This window comes from Loxodonta africana, chromosome 27 (genome assembly GCF_030014295.1).
Source record: "Loxodonta africana isolate mLoxAfr1 chromosome 27, mLoxAfr1.hap2, whole genome shotgun sequence".
In the NCBI taxonomy this organism is placed as follows: Eukaryota; Metazoa; Chordata; class Mammalia; order Proboscidea; family Elephantidae; genus Loxodonta; species Loxodonta africana.
Window position 1 is genome coordinate 16125307 of NC_087368.1, and position 21850 is coordinate 16147156.

Below are 21850 nucleotides of genomic sequence, written 5' to 3' on the forward strand. Positions count from 1 at the left end.
TACATGTAAAAAAGAACCAACATTTTAGAGAAGAAAAATTCAGGGACAGAAAACTAAATAGAAAAAAAAAAAAAACAACATGATGGATAGAAAGGAAAAGGCATGGCCCTTTTCCTTTAAAAAAAAAAAAAAGCAGATGCTGAAAAAAATGTAGAAAGATAATTCATATATACATACAAATTAGTTGAATGCCTTCCCTATGCCAGGCATTGTCCTAGGCGAATGAAACAAAGTGCCTGTCCTCAGGAGGCTTCCATTTTAGTGGGGAAGCTGACGGATATGTAAATGAATTCTGTAGCATTAGTTAGCGATGATGCTACGGAGATGATAAGATTGGGCAATGGGATAGGGTGACAGGAAAAGGAGACAAGCAGGGAGGTCAAGAGTGGGCTCTCCGAAATGGCATTGGGCTGAGCCCTAAATAATAAAAAGGCATAGGAAGATGGGGGTGCGAGGAATATTCCAGGAACAGGGAAGAGTTGAGTGCAAAGGCCCCAAGCAAGATTAAGCAGAAGCCAGCCAGCGTGGCTGCAGCATTCCTGTTGCCCTGGAGTCGATTCTGACTCATAGTGACCCTATATGACAGGGAAGAATTGTCCCAGAGGGTTTCCAAGGCTTTTTTTTTTTTTAATCTTTAGGGAAGCAGACTGCCATATCTTTCTCCCGCAGAGCAGCTGGTGAGTTTGAACCGCTGACCTTTCCTTAGTAGGCTAACGCTTAACCACTGCATCACCAGGGCTCCAGACCAAAGAAAAAACCTGTTGCTGCTGAGTCACTCTAACTCTAGGGCTCCCCAGGAGCAGAGAAAAGGGGAGAGTGGAAGGACATAAAGTCAGAGAGAGAGGGAAGGGTCACAGGAAGAAGGCTGCACTACAACGCACTACAAAGACATTAAATAGGAAGCCCTTTTCTTGGAGGGGTTTAAAACGGGGGCGGGGAGTGGGTGAGGGTGTAGGGTGAGGGTGTGATATGATCTATTATAAATTGAGGTCTCTCTGGCTGTTGTGTGAAAAGTAATATGGTGATGTGGGGAAAAGACGGGAGCAGAAGGAGCTCTGGCTAGAAAGATCTCGTATAAAAAAAATCCTACAACACCTCTTTCTTTTAAGGATACCAAGCTAAACATTTGATATGATGGAAACATAAGTGATGAGGCTGTAAGGCTCCTGAGGACAGGGGAGTTTTGTCTGGTTTGTTCACTGGGTATCTCCATTGCCTAGAACAATGAGAGTCTGTCACTCAATAAATATTTGTGGAAATAAACAAAAGAAGAGAGTACAGGAAATGGCCTTTTATTTATGAACCAAAAATCAGATGAAATTAACAAATATAAAGAGCTTCAGAGAAGTCTCATGGGCTACTGAACCAGTCTCATAAATTACACAGTACATCAAAATATGGGACAAACGAGATTTCAGTCAAGGACGGTTAACTTTGTAACTAAAAAAACAAAAACCCCAAAAACCCATTGCCTTTGAGTCGATTCTGACTCACAGAGACCCTATAGGACACAGTAGAATTGCCCCATAGAGCTGCTTCCAAGCGCCTGGTGGATTTGAACTGCTGACCCTTTGGTCAACAGCTGTAGCACTTAACCATTACACCACCAGAGTTTCAGTTCAAAATTCAAATTTAAATTCAGGCACTGTCTTGTAAACTTCTTCCCACCCCTTAGACTTTGAGTTTCAACATGGCAGAAGTTATGTCTTCTTTTTATCTCGCCAATAAGAGCAGAACACATTGCGTATAGGTGCTCCGTTAGTGTGCATTTAGACTGTTGGAATCCTACTGAAATATACATTTACCATAGTGAAATGCTTAAGGGAGAAAATCTGGACAACTTGGCAGCATTTATCATTACTAACATTTTTGTCTTTCAGAGTAAACTTTGAAATTACATTCTAATTTAAGATGGTTCTGGTTTGACAAGTTAACTCTTGAGACATCTGAGTAGAGTATTATGAAAGAACACAACTGTTCATCAACCCTTTATGCCAATGTTAATTTCTTTAAAAAGCAGGATTTTAATGTTTTTTTATTCCTACAGTGACCCTTAAAATTTCTATGTATATAATCACAAATGCACTCACAAGATGCATTTATAAGCTTATTGTGTAGTTCTAAAGACAGTTGGGAAACCCAATTTTAATTTTGTTACTGAAATAATTTAAAAATATATTATAGAACTGCTTCTTTTCAATCAACAGCAAGAATCTAGAAAGAGATTATACAAGTAGGCACAATTTATTCAGGTTTATTAGTGTTAGAAAAACAAAAGTTGTCTAACTTCAAACTGTAGCAAGTACACTTATATTTATTTGATTTTTCATTTTACCACTGACATCAATGTATATCATTTCCCTATGCCTTTAAAAAAACTTGGATGATAATTATTTAACAAAGGTGCATTATGAGTGCTAAGAAACTGATATGCTAAAATCTGGAAAATTAATTTCAGCAAATGCGTGAAATTTCCTGATGACCTCTGAGAATATCTTTGTGACTTACGTCATCAGAAAAAGGAGACTTACCGGCTTTTATTCATGAGGTCTGCTCCCCGTGCTTTGTAATAATCCAAATTTTGATGAAATTGGTAAGTTACTGGTCTTGGATTTCTCTAAAGAAAAAAAAAACCAATACATTGAACTATATAAAATTGTTTAAGTCACATATTCATACCTAAAAAAGAACAGAAATAATTGTTCTTCGATTCCTTCAGGAAAAATATGCATAATAATGAAGTTTAATAATGAGTGTGGTTGGAGTTCACTTTTCTTGTTTAAGTTTTGCCTTAACTGTTCTTACTCCTGATGAAACACTGAAATTATTTTAGTTTTACCTGTTTCATAGTTCACACTGATTTACCGTTGTCATTTATTTTTGATGACTTTGATTACTTTCAAATACGGCCTTCTAAAATATAATCAGATAAAGTTAACCACTACAAAACTAAAAAAACTGTATGAGATGTAACACAAGTACAACCTTTGCTAAAGAACTAAGAGACACAATGTGTCCAGGAAGCTGCATTTTCAGGAAGCTGCATTTTGGAGGAAGCGTAAAAATGACAGTTTTTAATGACCAGAATGCTAAATATGTCCACTAGATGGCACACCGAGCCTTTCTTCTCCTAAAGCTAATGAGTTATTTCAGGATACAGCAATTCTTTTATAGTTAACACTTTCTATGTCATGTATTCTTATTTATGAGTTTAATAAGTGCCCAAAACGTGCCAGGTACTAGAAATATTAGCAGGATAACCATCACAAGACAAAAGCAAAGTGACCAGTGTACATTTTAATAAAAGCAGCAGTAACACTGCCCTTCTCTGCATTTAATATTACTTATCAATACTGCAGAAATTTCCTTGAATCATTAGGTGGGATGTGTCGATTTAAATGTGTTGCATTCTATTATTTAAATGTATCAAGTCCCTTATAGGTAAATAAAAATTAAACATACTTCTAGTTTATAAAAATAAAAATATAAATGTATTAGTATATAACTTGAATGAATACCGTCATCTCTAAAATGTTACATTACATGTATTTCCCATAAAAAAGTGAAAGAAAAAAACTTATAAGTAAATGTATTCCAGTGTTTACCTGAGCATGTGATTCAAGTTAATAATGACGTCTCTGAACCAGGACATGCCACGTCCTGTGAGAGTTCTAACGAGGCATAGAAAAAAAAGGGCTGCATTTTACCTTAACGCAGAATCACCAACACACTTTGGTATCAATTCTTGGACACATAATCCTGAAGCACCGACACACATGTGTAGGAGGAGGTTTATAATGGCTAAGGTTAAATAGTTGAAAATTCATCAAGCTAACAAGCTGCAATTTCATGGCCGTGATGGACCTTTTCTTTTTCTGCTCAAAAGGGAATATTTACATAGCTCAACCCTTTCATATCTCTTCCAAGCCAGCCCTGATCATCTGACAAAAATGACAATCCCTTGATTTAGCTCCAGCTACTACTCCACTGGTTTCGTATTCAACACAATTCTACAATAATGAAATCTGAATTGCCTTGATGAAGATAACTGATGCTTCCATGACTACCATACTATTAAGTCGAGCAGTGCAACTTTTCCCTCTCTAGGAATTACATAGGTTTCCTCATTGTAGCTGATGACAACCTGGACCCAAGTATAATGGGAAAATAAAATAGAGGTTAAAACCACTGGCAGATTGCCAGTGTATTCATGATTTATTTTTAAAATTAACTTTCGAATGACTATCATTCATGCCTAATTTTGCTCTTTATTCTTGGTACCTGGAAATACATTTTGTTTTTGCTAACATAAAAAGCTTTCCTTCTCTGACTTCCAACAAACTAATAAAGGATTATATTACTTTTTGCTAGAAAACAATGCAAGAAGAGATCACATGGAGCAATTTCTTGAAACATCTTTATAAAGACACGACAAGCAATTGAAGGCAGGAAGTGGTGATCTATCTCAGCGCTTAAAGCCATTATTAGAAATAAAGATCTAACTTGAACATATGAATGAGACTCAAGTATTGCTTTCACTGAGGCCTATTTAAATTCCTATGAGACTTACTGGTATCAAAGGGAGAGGCAGTTTAAAGTGCTACTGTACTGGGAAGAAAAAAAAAAAGAACCAAAAGATGAATGTTGAAAAACAGCATTTGAAACGTAAAAAAATAAAATCTGAGGTTATGGTTGAAAGTTATTCAGTATGCTTTTCTGAGGAGATAAAGGTGTTACTAGACTAGAAATGTCTAACAGAAATATAACGTGGGCCACAAATGGAAGCCTCATACATAACTTTAAAATCTCTAACAGCCACATTAAAAAAGGAAAAAGAAAGGGGTGAAACTAAATGTAGTAATGTATTTTATTTAACTCAATATGGCCAAAATATTACCATTTTTAGCATGTATTCAATATGAAAAATTGAGAAATTCTACATTCTTTCCTTTGGTTAAGAGCTTGGCTGCTAAAAAAAATTGGCAGTTTGAATCTACCAGCCACTCCTTGGAAAATTTACGGGACAGTTCCACTCTGTCCTATAGGGCCACTATGAGTTGGAATCAACTCGATGGCAACGAGTGTTTTTTTGTTTCTTTCGTACAAAGTCTTCAAATCCAGTGTGTATGTCACACTCACAGCACATCTCAGTTTGGACTGGCCACACCTGAAGTGCTCAGCAGCTACACGTGGCTAGCGGCCACTCCACTGGACAGTGCAGAACTACCTGTCTGACATATAAATAGGCAAAAACGCCTTTATCCATTAAGATTCAGTGCTGACAGTTCTCCAACTTACCTACAGTTCTTCTCTTTTAGTTGAGTTAGTTTTATTTCTTCTGAATAAGGTTTTAAGAAGTCAAGAAACTCTGGAACAATGTCTTCTCACACAAACCAAAAAATGAAAACTAAATAAAGGTTCAAACCACTGCTAAAAGTACATACATAAATGTGTACAAGTAGGTAAATGGACAGGCAGAACGACACCTGGGGAAAAAAAAAAAAAAAAACCTATGTGCCAAAATGTTAACGATGGTTTCCTTAGGGGGAGGAGAGGAAATGAGCAGAATTCTAACTCTATGTAACTGAAGTTTTAAAAGTACAGACTTTTTTATTTTTAATGATTTTTCAAATAAAATTTTATAGAAGTATAACAGCTCTGATTCTGAATCTCTAAAGATCTAGAATTCCTCTAAAATATAAGTGCCACTAGAATTCTACATAGGTAAAAAATATATATATATATATATATATATTTTTATTTTTTTAAGGTCAAGGAGTCCTGGTGGTACAGTGGTTAAGGCGCTCGGCTGCCAACCAAGTTAGGCTGTTTGAACCTACCAGCCGCTCTGCAGGAGAAAGATGTGGCAGTCTGCTTCCATAAAGATTTACAGCCTTGGAAACCCTATGGGGAGACGCTCTACTCTGTCCTGTAGGGTTGCTATGCATGGAGTCAACTTGACGGCAGTGGTTTTAAAGCTCCAGGTGAGAAAGACCAGACCCCACGACAGCTGTAACTTCACAAATGTGCACAACATATAATGTCTAAACTTTAGTATTATGTTTTCACCTGATTGAAACAATTAATAATTATTTTAAACTCATCTTCACAGAGTTAGAATTCCATCTATTATAAGCTTTCTCCCAACCTATGCACGTTTTCAAAAAAATACCTGTTTTGGTGAATTTTCCTTAGGAAAAAAGACAGCAAATTGGTATACAGGCAATTCCCAGGCTGTGAACATCCCGCTTACATGGACAATACCTACTTGTCTTTTAATGTTATGTAAATTTGTCCTCACTTTGAAATAACTGAACCAACCCCTACGTGTAACAAATTCTTCATCACAATCACCTTCATTTGCTGCACTTGCAGCTTTTAAATCACTGAAAAGGCTTCAAGACTGTCCTTGAACCAAAACCAAACTCACTACATGGAGTCAGTTCCGACTCATAGTGACCCTAGAGGAGCAGACCTGCTCATAGGATTTCCAAGGCTATAAATCTTTATGGAAACAGACTGCCACATCTTTCTCCCTTGGAGCGGCTGGTGGGTTTTAACCACTGACCTGTAGGTTAGCAGCCGAGTGCTAAACGGCTGCACCACCAGGGCTCCTTTTTCTTGCATTAAAAAAAAAAAAAATAAGGCTAAATAAGAACCTGTTCCGACTTACCGACAAAGACACACTGAGGAATGGATCTCGTTCGTAACCCGAGGACTGCCTGTAAGCAGATCTCTGTATCAGCCTGTGTACAGAGGATTACCGATTATGTTCCGTGACCCAGAAAGTCTGTATGCCTGAACGCACAGGTGCAGAAATCACAAATTCAGTCCACCCTGGGTTTACCATGCCTTCCCTAGACCAACCAGGACTTGAAATAAATCATCTGCAAGATTTTAGCTAACATCCCAAGGACCACCTAACTCTGGCATTAACAAAGCTTTGGAGCTCTTCTTAAAGCTTCAGCAATTTGTTTTAAGGTAATATAAAATAGATGCTGAAAATTTCATCCATGACATAGGCAGGCTGTTTTTCAGGGGAGGCATCTTAGAGCCTGATAGAAGCAGAACTGATACTGGTAGGAACAAGTGTCCTAGAGGGGATTATATAGGAAAAAAATAAAACAACAACAACAAAAAAACAAAACCCAGGGTGGACTTCTGACTTTCAAATGCATTTGTTATTTTATCCTGATCACAAAATCAATTTACAAATAGTGCTTAAATCATGGTTATCAATGCAACAGATAAAACCGATGGACTTTAATTTCTCAGTTGTAGTTAACTTTCTCCACTTCTAAGGTCTATATTCTAAGACAGTAAGCGTCTACTTGAAACAACTTCAGTTAAAACAAACGCTGTCCCTGAATAAGGGTGAATTTTGATAGTGAGCAACTCCCCTCTGCCCTCCCCTGAAATGGAAATCTTTGGATCAACATACAACCCTTCTACTCTTGCTCTCCACCTGTCTTCCACACATGGGAGCTTCCCAATATTCCAACTCATGATAGTACAAAAATATTTAAATGCTAACTCACATGAAGTCCAACTAACTACAAGATGGCCACATGGCGGCAACTTTCCTTGTTCTGAACCTGCTGAAATCAAACTCATTCAACGAAGGTCACTACAAGTGAGCACCTTCTGGATCCCCTAACTCCTGTACCTCAGTTGAAGATGGTATCTCAAACTTTTGTCATATGGAGACCCCAGCAGGAAGAGTCCTACGTGCTCATCCTGCTTTGAACAGCACAGTGCCTTGCACAGGGTTGGCTACTTATAGAACACATGCAGAAGAGAAAAGCGCAAAGGAAAAGCAATTTCAGTGACAACTGTCCTAATTATTGAAAATACTAGGAGGAGTTCTTGTAGAATTTAAGTTATATATTAAAAACAAAAACACTAGGGAACACGTAACATCGTTCATCTGCTTTGGATGTACAGGGTGCCTGGTGCGTGAGGCAAGGCCTCAGGAGTCAGTGAGGCCTATACTCAGACCCTGTTCCACCTGTTACTACTAGTGACAGTGGGTGATGAGTTAGTTGTACTCCTAGCTCTAGTTTCCTCATCTGCAAAACTGTAGTAAGGACAAAGAAGGTTAAGGCCCAGCACAGAGCCTGGCACTTGGTAAGAATTCGACGGAACGGAAGTTAAGATAGCCTTCTGATAATACTGAGCACCAACCAACAGGCCTTTTGAGAGCAGACTGGACTGTTTAATAACTGACAATTCATGATAACAAACAGAAAAAGCGAGGTTTCATATTTTTGATACTCATATATAAATTTAGAATAGATTTGGTCAAATGTTACATTAAAAAAAAAACAAAACCCACCTATTCAGGAAAATATATCTTATTTGATCTCATTTGTAGAGAGAAAGGCTTATTTCTCAGAATAGGAGCACATACATTCATAAATTTAAAAAAATTGTGATTTCCTGTAACATGTCCAAACTATTATCATTTTTATAGTTTATTGGTTATAATTTTTACTTTGAATGGAACAGTTGAAGTTCTTGTTGTACTTCTTTACTAGAAAACTGATTATATTTACAATATGTTTAACATGAAAAAAAATCTGACGACTTAAAAATTACTTAGATCCCCCTCCATAGCATGCTGTCAACCTTTAATTTTTAGCATGTCACATTAGAAAAGGGGAAAAAAATAAGGCTCACGAGGAGAAACAGCAGTGTAAAAATATGTCGAACGTTTCTCTCTGATGAAAAATGAGACTCTTGTTTTAGTGAATATGTTATTGCCTCGATGCTGGGGGAAAAGCAACCATCATTAGAAAAACGAATTGCTCAGCTGTTTATAAGCAAAAAGCTCTGGGGGAATTTCTCAGGACCCCAAACGCAAAGCATTACAGGGTTATGCAAACATATGTTGCAGGTGTTTTAGGGGAGACAGGTGGGCAAGCCTCGCCATGGAAGGGGAGTTAGTTTAACGCACTGTAACTGAAACGAGCTAACCTGAGCGCACCCAAGTGCAGAGGTGCCGTGGCACGCGCGAACTGGAGCTGCAGAGCACAAACGCTCCCTGAAATAATTATCTTGTTAGTGCCAGGCAAACAGAATTTTTCCCTTTTTGTAGTTTTATAGAAAACAAACACTGCCGATTACCTTTTTTTTTTTTTAAACTAAAGGTATTTTAAACCTGGAACAAAGAACAGCCTGAAATAGCGATAATTATCCAAAAAAAAAAAAAGATAAGGATGAAGTATTGTTGCCTTTATTTAAACAAATATTCCTAAGGAGACAGTTTGTTGTAATATCCTCTCTTTGGTTCACTAGGCAACATTAGATTTATCATAATTCTCCTAAAGCCTAAGATATTTCTATATTAAAATGCTAATTTTGTCTTTTCTTTTGCCTGTAATTAAAGCTGGGAAATTTGTGATCTGATATTCACTGACTGCTAGAGGGTCCACAAAGGTCTCAGCATTTCTGTCTCTTGCTGCCACATACTGCCCTCTTCATGAAAATTAGACACAGTAACACAGCAGATGAAAAAGGCCGATGTTACATATAGCCCTAAGTGCTCACAAAATTCCTCTGTAAAAAGATATACATACACATACACATATTTACGAAAGCAGTCATAAGTGGCTTTGTATGGACATTGCTACCAAACCTAGACTTTGTCTTATTTGGTTTCTTTGTCATTTACCCAAGAGTTGATTTTCTTTTTACATTACTTGTGATTGAGAACAATACTCGTTTAACTGTATGTATTTATGGATAAGAGTATATTGGGCCATGGATAAGAGTATATTGGGCCATACTAAACCACTTATATATACATACACCTAAACTACTTTTTTTTTAAACAATCTATTTTTATACCATCAATTTCAAATAACTAGTATAAAATAAACTTGCAAAATTTCAGATTTAGAAAAACAAAAAGCTACTTAGTTTTTTACAATATTACAAAATCCAAAATGTGTGGAATACAATGCATTCAAGTTAATACAGGTCTTCAACAAAAAAAGAAAACAAATCTTTGTCATTTGGTTTGCTTATTTCAGCATCAGGTTTACCATGACCTCTAGCTTATATACTAAAAATTCCTAGGTATTTTGATGGGGAATATATTAATATACATTAATACTAGTTATTAAGAATCTTAGAGAAACTCACAAAAAAATTCAGGTAATTTAAATCTGTTTAATCGACAGAATAAGACTTAAAAAGGAAAAAGAAAAAACACTTAAAAAGCCTTAAAGAAAAAGATAAAAAAAAAGGAAACAAAAACATCGTTAATTGGGTAAAGACACAGACAAAACCTCTGAACCCACGCCAGCCACATTCTACATACTGAATAAGCCCAATTCCCTGAAGTGACATCCCCATCTATACCCTGGCAAGCCGAGATCTCAGATGGCAGAGAAGCATTTTAAACCACCTGTGCGTTATGCTCGGCTCTGACTTGACACAATAAACAGACACCAAAAGAGAAATAACATTTTTTCCGGTTTGTAATGTATCTACATTTTTGAATTTAGCTTGCAGGAAGACGCCAGGTTAACACACCCCCTGTCCCCCCCCCGCCCCCCCGTCTGCTATTTATACACCTGGAAAGTAGGCGTTTAGGTTTATACATTTTCTTTGTTACTAACACTGGGCCTCAAAATTCTTTTTAGATAGTTAGCTCTTTTAGTACTAATCAACACTTCATCTTTTTCCTTGAGCGTCAACAGTATGGGAAAAAGAAAAGTCTCACTTCAATGGTTTAAGGAAATCCGGAAACTCATCGGTCTGTTCCTAACAGTAGTTCTCAACCTTCAATGGTTTAAAGGAAAAATACTCGTAGATCTCACAAAAGATCCCAATTTGGAAAATAGATTTAAGAAACTGAAGTCTTTGATATAAAAATTATCATTGCCATTTTCTATCTTTGGAAATGTTTAAATATTTTAATAAAGCTATCAACAAAATAGAAGCAATTTTAAAAAGGTTTAAGATTTGTGGAACCCCAGGGATAAGTCTATGTGTCCTTTATGGGACTGATAACTCTGGTTTGGGAAATTTTGCCCCTGAACTTTTTTCCTTATCTTCTTCCCTTCATTACCTGCTTTGTAACTGTCAAGGCAACAAAAGCTAAACTCCTGTACACTGAGGCCTGGTGAAAGGAGGCTTTGCACAGCAATACTTACAATGTAATCTGAGGGGTAATTTCGATGACAAAACATTTTAGGATTAAAATTTTCTTTACTATATAAAGCCACTCTTACTACGGTCACTCACTTTTACTGTAGTTTTTTGCGATGACTATTAGTACAACAATGATTATTTCACTACTGAGCTTTGAAATTTCTAAGTGAGGGGAGAAATCAGAACGCAACTATAAACAACGCACAGATCAGAGCTATATTGTTCCGAATTAGCCCAATCTCTACTTAAGAAAGTGTGTCAGGTTAGACCACAGAGAAGAGTCCATGTAGACTAACTCTTGCCTTTCTACTTTATCCTACATTTCATGTGTCATTAAAAAAAGAACACTGATCTCAGACGTGAATGAATTTCTCTAAATAGAGGATAAAAGCAAACCAAATCCATTGCCCTTGAGTTGATTCTGGCTCACAGCAACCCTACAGAACAGAGTAGAACTGCCCTATAGAGTTTCTAAGGAGCGGCTGGTGGATTTGAACTGTTGACTGTTTAGTTAGTAGCCAAATGCTTAACCACTGCACCAACGAGTCCCAAATAGAGCATGTTGTTATTAGGAGCTGTTGAATCAATTCCGACTCATAGTAAAACTATGTACAACAGAACAAAACACTGCCTGGTCCTGCGCCATCCTCACAATCCTTGTTATGTTTGAGCCCACTGTTACAGCCACTGTGGCAATCCATCTCGTTGAAGGTCTTCCTCTTTTTTGATGACCCTCTACTTTACGGCGTAGTGCTTAAGAACTACGGCTGCTAAGCCAAAAGCTTAGCAGTTTGAATCCACCAGGTGCTCTTTATGGGGCAGTTCTACTCTTCCTTATGGGGTCACTATGAGTCAGAATTGACTCGATGTTAACAGGTTTTTTTTTTTCTTCTACTTTACCAAGCATGATGTTTTTCTCTAGGGACTGATCCCTCCGTATAACATGTCCAAAGTATGTGAGATGTAGTCTCACCACTCTTGCTTCTAAGGAACATTCTGGTTGTACTTCTTCCACGACAGATTTGTTCGTTCTTTTGGCAGCCCATGGTATATTCAATATTCTTCACCAACGGCACAATTAAAAGGTGTCAATTCCTCTTCAGCCTTCCTTATTCATCATCTAGCTTTCAAATGCATATGAGGCAACTGAAAACACCATGGCTTGGGTCTGGCGCACCTGAGTCCTTAAAGTGACATCTTTGATTTTTAACACTTTAAAGAGGTCTTTTGCAGCAGATTTGCCCCCTGTAGTAAGTTGTTTGATTTATTGATTGGTGCTTCCATAGGTGTTGGTTGTGGATCCAAGTAACATGAAATCCCTGACAATTTCAATCTTCTGTTTATCATGATGTTGCATATTGGTCCAGCTGTGATGATTTTGGTTTTCTTTATGTTGAGGTGTAATCCATACTGAAGGCTGTGGTCTCCGACTTTCATCAGTAAGTGCTTCAAGTCTTCTTCACTTTCAGCAAGCAAGGCTGTGTTATCTGCATAATGCAGGTTGTTAATGAGTCTTCCTACAGTACAGATGCCCAGCTCTTCTTTATATAGTCCAGCTTCTCAGATTACTTGCTCAGCATACAGATTGAATACATATGATAAAAGGATACAATCCTGACACACACCTTTCCTAACTTTAAACCACGCAGTAGCCCCTTGGTCTGTTTGAAGGACTGCCTCTTGATCTATGCACATGTTCCTCATGAGCACAATTAAGTGTTCGGGAATTCGCATTCTCTGCAATCTCATCCATAATCTGTTATGATCCACACAGTCCAATGCCTTTCCATAGTCAATAAAACATAGGTAAACATCTGTCATGGCCTGCATTGTGTCCCCCAGAAAAGTCTGTCAACTTGGCTGGGTCAGGATTCCCAGTACTGTGTGGCTGTTTACCATTTTGTCATCTGATGTGATGTCCCTGTGTGTTGTAAATCTTATCACTATGATGTAATGAGATGGATTAGTGGTAGTTATATTGATGAGATTTATAAGATTAGATAGTGTCTTAAGCCAGTTTCTTTTGAGATATAAAAGAGAGATGCGAGCAGAGAGACACGGGGACCTCATACCACCAAGAAGCACTAGGAGCAGAGCATGTCCTTTGGACCCAGGGTTCCTGTAAGCAGAAGCTCCTAGCCCAGGAGAAGATTGACAAGATGGACCTTCCTCCAGAACCGATAAAGGCAGAAAGCCTTCCCCTGGGGCTGACACCCTAGATTTGGACTTCCAGTCTACCAGATTGCGAGAAAATAAGTTTCTCTTTGTTAAAACTATCCACTTGTATTTCTGCTATAGCAGCAGTAGATAACCAAGACATCTTTCTGGTATTCTCTCCTTTCAGCCAGGATCCATCTGACATCAGCAATGATATCCCTCGTTCCACGTCCTCTTCTGAATCCAGCTTGAATTTCTGGCAGTTTTCTGCAGTCGCTTTTGAATGATCTTCAGGAAATTTTACTTGTGTGTGATATTAATGATATTGTTCAATAATTCTGAATTTGGCTGGATTGCCTTTCTTGGGAATAGGCATAAATATGGATCTTTTCCAGTTGGTTGGTCACATAGCTGTCTTCCAAACTTCTTGGCGCTGACGAGTGATCACTTCCAGCATTGCATCCATTTGTTGAAACATCTTAATTGGTATTCTGTCAATTTCTGGAGCCCTGTTTTTCGTCAATGCCTTCAGTGCACCTTGGACTTCTTCCTTCAGTACAATCAGTTCCTGATCATATGCCACTTCCTGAAATGGCTGAACATTGACCAATTCTTTTTGGTATGATGACTCTGTGTATTCCTTCCATCTTCTTTTGATGCTTCCTGTGTCACTTAATATTTTTCCCATAGAATCCTTCAGCATTGCAACTCAAGGTTTGAATTTTTTCTTGTTCTTTGGGCTTGAGAAATGCTGAGCGTGTTCTTGCCTTTCGGTTTTCTATCTCCAGGTCTTTGCACATTTCATTATAATACTTTACTTTTTCTTCTTGAGCTGCCCTTTGAAATCTTCTGTTCTGCTCTTCTACTTCAACATTTCTTCCTTTTGCTTTAGCTACCTGATGTTCAAGAGCAAGTTTCAGAGTCCTTCTGACAACCATTTTGGTCTTTTCTTTCCTGTCTCTTTAACAATCTCTTACTTTCATCATGCATGATGTTCTAGATGTCATTCCACAACTTGTCTGGTCTTCGGTCATTAGTGTTCAATGCATCAAATCTATTCTTGAGATGGTCTCTAAATTCAGGTGGGATATACTCAAGCTCATACTTTGGCTCTCGTGGACTTGTTCTATTTTTCTTCAGTTTCAACTTGAACTTGCATATGAGCAATGGACGGCCTGTTCGGCAGTCAGCCCCTGGCCTTGTTCTGACTGATGATACTGAGCTCTTCCATTGTCTTTTTCCACAGATGTAGTCGATCTGATTCCTGTGTATTTCATCTGGTGAGGTCGACACGTATAGTTCCGTACATGTTGTGAAAAAGTATTTGCAATGAAGACGTCGTTGGTCTTACAAAATTCTATTATGGGATCTCAGGCATGGTTTCCATCACCAAGGCAATATTTTCCAACTACTGATCCTTCTTCGTTTCCAACTTTTGCATTCCAATCACCAGTAATTATCAATGTATCCTGATTGTATGCTCGATCAATTTCAGACCGCAGAAATTGGTAAAAATCTTCAATTTCTCCATCTTCAGCCTTAGTGGTTGGTGTGTAAATTTGAATAATAGTTATATTAACTGGTCTGCCTTGTAGGCGTGTGGACATTATGCACTCACTGACAGCATTGCACTTCAGGACAGATCTTGAAATGTTCTTTTTGACGATGAACGCAACGCCATTCCTTTTCAAGACGTCACTCCCAGCATAGTAGGCCATATGACTGTCCAATTCAAAATGGCCAATTCCAATCCATTTCAGCTCACTAATGCCTAGGATATCGATGTTCATGTGTTCTATTTCATTTCTGATGGTTTCCAATTTTCCTGGATTCATACTTCATACATTCCATGTCCCAATTATTAATGGATGTTTACAGCTGTTTCTTCTCATTTTGAATCACAGCACATCAGCAAATGAAGGTCCCGAAAGCTTGACTCTATCCTTGTCATTAAGGTTGACTCTACTTTGAGGATGCAGCTCTTCACCACTCATATTCTGAGTGCCTTCCAACCTGAGGGGGTCATCTTCCGGCATTATATCAGACAATGTTCCATTGCTACCCATAAGGTTTTCACTGCTAATTCTTTTGAGAAGTAGACCGCTGGGTCCTTCTTCATAGTCTGTCTTAAAATCTGGAAGCTTAGCTGAAACCTGTCTGTCATAAGTGACCCTGCTGGTGTTTGAATACTAGTGGCATAGCTTCCAGCATCACAGTAACACTCAAGACCCCATGGTACGACAAACTGACAGACACTTGGGGGAATCAGAAGATAGTGCAGTTAAAGAGAAACCCAAAACCAAACTAAACCCAGTGTCGTTGAGTTGATTCTGATTCACAGAGACCCTACAGGACAGAGCAGAACTGCCCCCTAGTGTTTCCAAGGAGCACCTGGTAGATTTGAACTGCTGACCCTTTGGTTAGCAGCCGTAGCACTTAACCACTATGCCACCAGGGTTTCCCAGTTAAATAGAAAAAAAAAGGATCCCCCAAAACCAAACCAAACCCATTGCCGTGAAGTTGATTCTGACTCACAGTGACCCTGTAGGACAGAGTAGAACTGCCCCACAGGGTTTCCAAGGAGTGCCTAGTAGATTTGAACTGCTGACCTTTTGGTTAGCAGCCGTAGCTCTAAACCACCAGGCTACCAGGGTTTCCAAATAGAGGATAGTGCAGTTAAATACTGGCTTTAAAACCAACATTTAGTGGTAATGATTGGCACGACAACTACAAACTGCTCACCAATATCTATGTTGTTGTTGTTGTTGTTAGGTGTCATCAAGTCACGTTCGACTCATGGTGGACTGCCCCACAGGGTTTTCTTGACTGTAATTTTTATAAGAACAGATTGCCGGGTCTTTTTCCCACAGAGCCACTGGTGAGTTTGAACCTCCAACCTTTTGGTTAGTAGCTGAGTGCTTAACTGTTTGTGCCACCAGGGCTCCTTAATGTCTATGCTAGGGGTTCTGAGATGTGGACTGAAGTCTTCATCAGGAAGTACAGTGGTCTGTGGCACACACACTCGAAGAAATCACAGCATAGAATATCTATGCTAGGGATTCTTAAATCTTTTTTGTGCCACAGACCACGCCATTTTCTGGTGAAGACTTTGGCCCGCTCTCAATGTTTTTAAATGCACAAAATAAGTAGGATTATAAAGAAAATCAGTTATATTGAAATACAGTAATCTAAATATTGAATAAATTTGTAATAATGTGTTTATAAATTAATGCATTAAATAACAAGATCTAGTGACTGATCTAATCACTACTGTAATTTCAAAGTAGTAATGAATGTAAATGGATTTCAAGCTATCTTTACTGACTGTAATATGATACGAAATATTTGTGATAGCTATTAGTAATAATGTCTCAGGTGCTTCTCATACTATTGTAGTTTGTTGCCTTTATCCATATTTGAAGGAAACACTGTATTTCAGTTAGAACTTAGTGAAAATAAAGTCATCATTTTTCCCATCCAAGTTCTAAAACCCCCAGAATTACACTTACAGACCATTTGGGGCATGTGGGCCCTGGGTGGCAGTGGTTAAAGTGCTCAGCTGTTAACAAAAAGTTTGGTGGTTTGAACGCACCAGCTGCTCTGTGGGAGAAAGTCTGCTTCCATAAAGATTATAGCCTTGGAAACCCTATGGGGCAGTTCTACTATGTCCTATAGGGTCACTATGAGTTGGAATTGACGGGATAGCAATAGGTTTGGTTTGGTTGGGCCCTGTGTCGGTAAGCACCATTTTCTCAGAACCCTGGAAGATGATTTTGGATAACAGTATTCCTCTTGGGAAGGTTCATTCTTAGGGGTTCTACTGTACTAGTTTATCAGCCCTTTTGTTGTATGAATATGTGCACAGTGATAGTCAAAATATAAAACAATTGGTATAGCACTGGCAGCTATCAATCAAGTCTGAATGGGGATCCTAGAGGAAATCCCTGGAGAACCCCGCTTTGCCAGGCAATAACCCCTCAGATGCTGGCTTTCTTTATGAACTGATACAGAAGTTCTTCAACATTTTAACAACTGGTATGACTGTGACACCAGCTGAATGCCATCCCTGAACAGGAGTAACATTTGGGGATAGTGTGTTTAGATGTGCAGGTTCTGCCTTGGATAGTATCTAGCATGTACCTGAATGAAAGCAGAAGGGAAGTGAGGCTGTGGGGGGGGCGGGGGGGTGAAGATGATGTGGGAGTGCTCAATTACAGAGGAGCAAGCTGTAGATGCTCAGAGAGCCCACTCCTGTCTGAGAGGGCTCTGTCCTTGTGGGCCAGCTGATGGCAGTCACATTTGTAGAGGGCTATTTTTTTTTATTCTGTAAGTGGGACTGCCCACTCCCCTTTTTTTTCCTTAGAGGTAGCTGAATTTTGCAGTCAGAAATGCTTCAGGAAAATAACTCTCTTCCAAAAGGCCATTTTCTGAAGAATCAAATCAGTTAGTCGGGACCTAAGACCCTCTGAATGGTACTTTGAAGGAATAAGGAGAAAAAAAGTTGCATAATTCACAGTGATTCAGAAAGAAGGCTGAGACAGTCTTAAGTAATCATCCCATCCAGATGAAGGGGAATCTTTGTAGGTCATTCCTTTACCGGCTGTTGCCATTCTCCATTGAAGTACAGGACTCTTGTTTCCTGGCAGACACTGCATTTAAAATGCCTTTGTGAGATGTGACTTACTAAGAGGTAGGGAAAAAACAATATGGAGAACTGCAAAAAAAGTATAATCCTTTCTGTATAAATATTTTTTAAAATTTTGTTTAATAATAGTTAATACATGAATATGGTACAAAATTCAAAACATATAGAAAGATAGACAGTGAGAAGTGAATTCTCCTTTCTCTACCTCTGTCTTCCAGTCCACCTACAGCAACCACTGTTATCAGTTTCTTGCATATCCTCTGATGGAGACTGTTGTTGATAGCTGCTGTCCAGCTAACTCCGGCTCATGCCAACCCCATGTACAACAAAATGAAACGTTGCTCTGTCCTGCACCATCTTCACCACCTCGCTGATACGCTCAAATCCACTGTTTTTTTCTTTTGAATATTTTATTGTGTTTCAGGTGAAAGTTTACACAGCAAATTACGTTCTCGTTTAACAATTTTTGTACTAATTGTTCTGTAATGTTGGTTACAATTTTTCCAAACTGTCAGCATTCTGATTATTCCCATTCTGTTTGTTCCGTTTCCACTTATCTAGCTTCCCTGCCCATCCCTGCCGTCTCATCTTTGCTTTTGGGTAAATGTTGACCATTTGGTCTCATATATAGTTGATTATTTAAGGGAGCACATCCATCACGGGTGATATTATGTTAGAAGCCAATCTAATATTTGGCTGAAAGGAGACCTCAGAAAGTGGCTTCAGATCCAAGTTAAAAGAGTATCTTAGGACAACAGTATTTGGGGGTTCTTCTAGTCTTTGTCTAGTCTTTGTCTAGTCTTTGTCAGTCCAGTAAGTCTGGTCTTCTTTTAGGAATTTGCGATTTGTCGTACATTTTTCTCCCATTCTAACTGGGACCTTCTATTGTGTCCCTAGTCAGAACAGTCAGTAGTGGTAGCTGGGCACCATCTAGTTCTGGTCTCAGGCTAGAAGAGGCTGTGTTTCGTGTGGGCTATCGGACCTATGGACTGGTTTTTTCTTTGAGTCGTTGGTTTACTTCATTCTTGTTTGCTCCAGATGGGAAGAGACCAATAGTTGTATCTTAGATGGCCGCTCATAAGCTTTTAAAGACCCCAGACAGTACTCATCAAACTAGGACGTAGAACATTACCTTTATGTAAATATTTTTTAAAAGACATAATTAGCAGAAATTTGAAGAGTTGACCCTAAAATTCATACGGAAATTAAAGGAAGCTAAAATAATCATTTAAAAGATAAACAGAGCTGGACTCACATTTCCCAGTTTCAAAACATACTACAAAGTTATATTAAGATAATGTGGAACTGAGAGTCCAGAAATAAACTCTCACATTAATGGCTAGCTGATTTTTGACAAAGGTCAAGATAATTTAATGAGGGAAAAGTATAATCTTTTCAGCAAACACAAATGAGTATCTCCATGCGAAAGAATGAATTTGGACCTTCACCTCACAGAAAACACAAAAACTAACTCAAAGTGGATCAGAGACCTATATGTAAGAACTAAGACTATAAAACTCATAGAAAATATGGGAATAAATCTTTGTAATCTTGGGTTAGGTGATGATTTCTTAGATATGACACTAAAAGCACAAACAATAAAAGAGAAGGCTGTTAAGTGGGACTTCATCAAAATTTAAACTTTTTTGTGCTTTAAAGGACAACATTAAGAAATTGAGAGAAAATATTTGCAAATCATATATTGATAAGGGACTTGTATCCAGAATATATAATCTCACAACTCAATAATAAAAAGAAAACTCAATTAAAAATAGGCAAAGGTCCTCAATGGACATTTCTTCAAAGAAGATAAATGAATGTCTAATAAGCACATGAAAGGATGTTTAACATTCTTAGTCATTAAAACAAAAAAAAAAAATCAAACCCATTGCCATCGAGTCGATACTGACTCATAGTGACCCTATAGGACAGAGGAGAATTGCCCCACAGGACTTCCAAGGAGCACCTGGTGGATTTGAACTGCCAACCTTTTGGTTAGCAGCTATAGCTCTCAACCACTACACCACCAGGGTTAAAACTACAATGAAATACCATTAGAGTGGCTATAATATAAAAGACAACACAACAAGTGTTGGAGCGGATGTGGAGAAATTTGAAATCTCATACTTTGCTGGTGGAAATGTGAGATGGTGAATTCATTTTGAAAAATAGCTTGGCAGATGCTCAAAATGTTAAATGCAGAGTTACCCTATCACCCAGCAAGGAAAGCACATGTCTGCACAAAAACTTGCACAGGAAATGTTCATAGTGGCATTATTCATAACAGCCCCAAAGCGGAAACAACCCAAATGTTTCTCAACTAGTAAATGGACAAATAAAATATGGTATACCCATACCATGGCATATTATTCAGCAATAAAAAGGAATGAAGAATTGATAAATGTTACAACATGGATGAACCTCAAAAACATTACGCTAAGTGAAGGAAGTCAATCACAAAAGACCATATATTGTATGATCCCATTTATATGAAATGTCTGGAACAGGCAACTCTATAGAGACAGAAAGATTAGTAGTTGTCTAGGGCTGGGTGGGGGTCGGGGGGAACAGAATGGAAAAGGAGGGGGATGGGGAGTAACTGCAGATGGGTACAAATCTATTTTTGGGGTGACAAATATGTTCTAAATTTACATTATGGTGATGCCACCCAACTCTTTGAATACACGAAAAACCACTGAATTATATCTTTAAATGTGCAAATTTTATAGCATGTAAAATATACCTCAATAAAGTTGTTAAAAAAAGAAATACTCTATGTGTTGGTATATGAACACACACGCACCCACACCCACACCCACACGCCCACACACAAACCCACCTCAGAAGGAGAAATGGACTGACTCAGGAGATGGGGAACTAGATGGAGACATTTGGTTTTTACTTTGTACCTTTCTATATTACTGTAATTTTTTTCACCATGTGTCATATTACCCCATCCCCATCAACAGACATTATCTTGACAATGGGTTTATGGGCATGGGCAATTTGTTTTCCTTATAATTCTCTGTATTAAATTAAAAATAAAACTCCTTAATGTTACTTAAAATGGAAGTTCAAAAGGTATTTTACACCTTTCTCAGGAGCTTTTTTTAGTTTTGGTACCTATTACATTACACATACCACAGTTTAAACAGTTACGCAGAATGTTTCAGAACTCTGGCTGAATGTCTTATTTTACCATGGTTTGTCAAATAGTGTTACACTCACTTTGTTGAGTCAACCTATCAACCTGACTCTATCCATGAAGATCTTCGAAGATCTGGGAGTTCAGATGCCTCAAGGCTGACCTTTGGATTCATACATACATTGCCACCAGAATCACCTTCCTAAAATTTAGGCCTGATATTTTTACTTCCCCCCTTAGGTCTGAATCAGGTCTTAACTGCCAAATTACATTTCTTAGCATGACATTCAAAGACCTCTATGATCTAGGCCCTAAAATACTTCTCATACCACCTCCCTGTGTACCTTAACTTTCAGCCACAACTATCTATGGACAGTCCTCATATCTCCAGGCTTTAGGTAAGCTGTTCCCTCTGAAGAGTGGTCTTCTCGCTCTTCCCTGCTTACCGAAACTGCAAATACCACCTCCTACGAGAAGCCTTCTGTGAATTCAAACATCACTCCACCTCCCTTATTCTCACAGCATGCTAATTTTAAGTTGACCTTGCATTTATTTCATCCTGCCTTGCATTTACAGCTTGTTAGTTAGGTGCATGTCTGTTGTTCACATACAGTGTGAGTTCACTGAACTCAAGTGTGGACTGCTGCTTGTGTCCTTTCTGTTTCTCATGAAGTCTCTGCACATGGGCTGTGATTGTGATCGTCTAAGAACTACATAAACCAAAGAGCTTGCTAGAGTCTGGC

The 21850-nt window shown here is 38.3% G+C and overlaps 1 protein-coding gene across 21 annotated transcripts in view; it reads right to left on the minus strand.

The window, feature by feature from the left end:
- The window catches only part of TBC1D5 (TBC1 domain family member 5), a 639936-nt gene that overhangs the window by 104751 nt on the left and 513335 nt on the right, over nucleotides 1–21850 (minus strand). For all 21 annotated transcript variants that reach the window (XM_064277348.1, XM_023554943.2, XM_023554937.2 and 18 more), the window contains one exon: nucleotides 2532–2617. In XM_064277348.1, the coding sequence (XP_064133418.1) occupies nucleotides 2532–2617 (86 nt within the window). The remainder of the gene's footprint in view (nucleotides 1–2531; nucleotides 2618–21850) is intronic.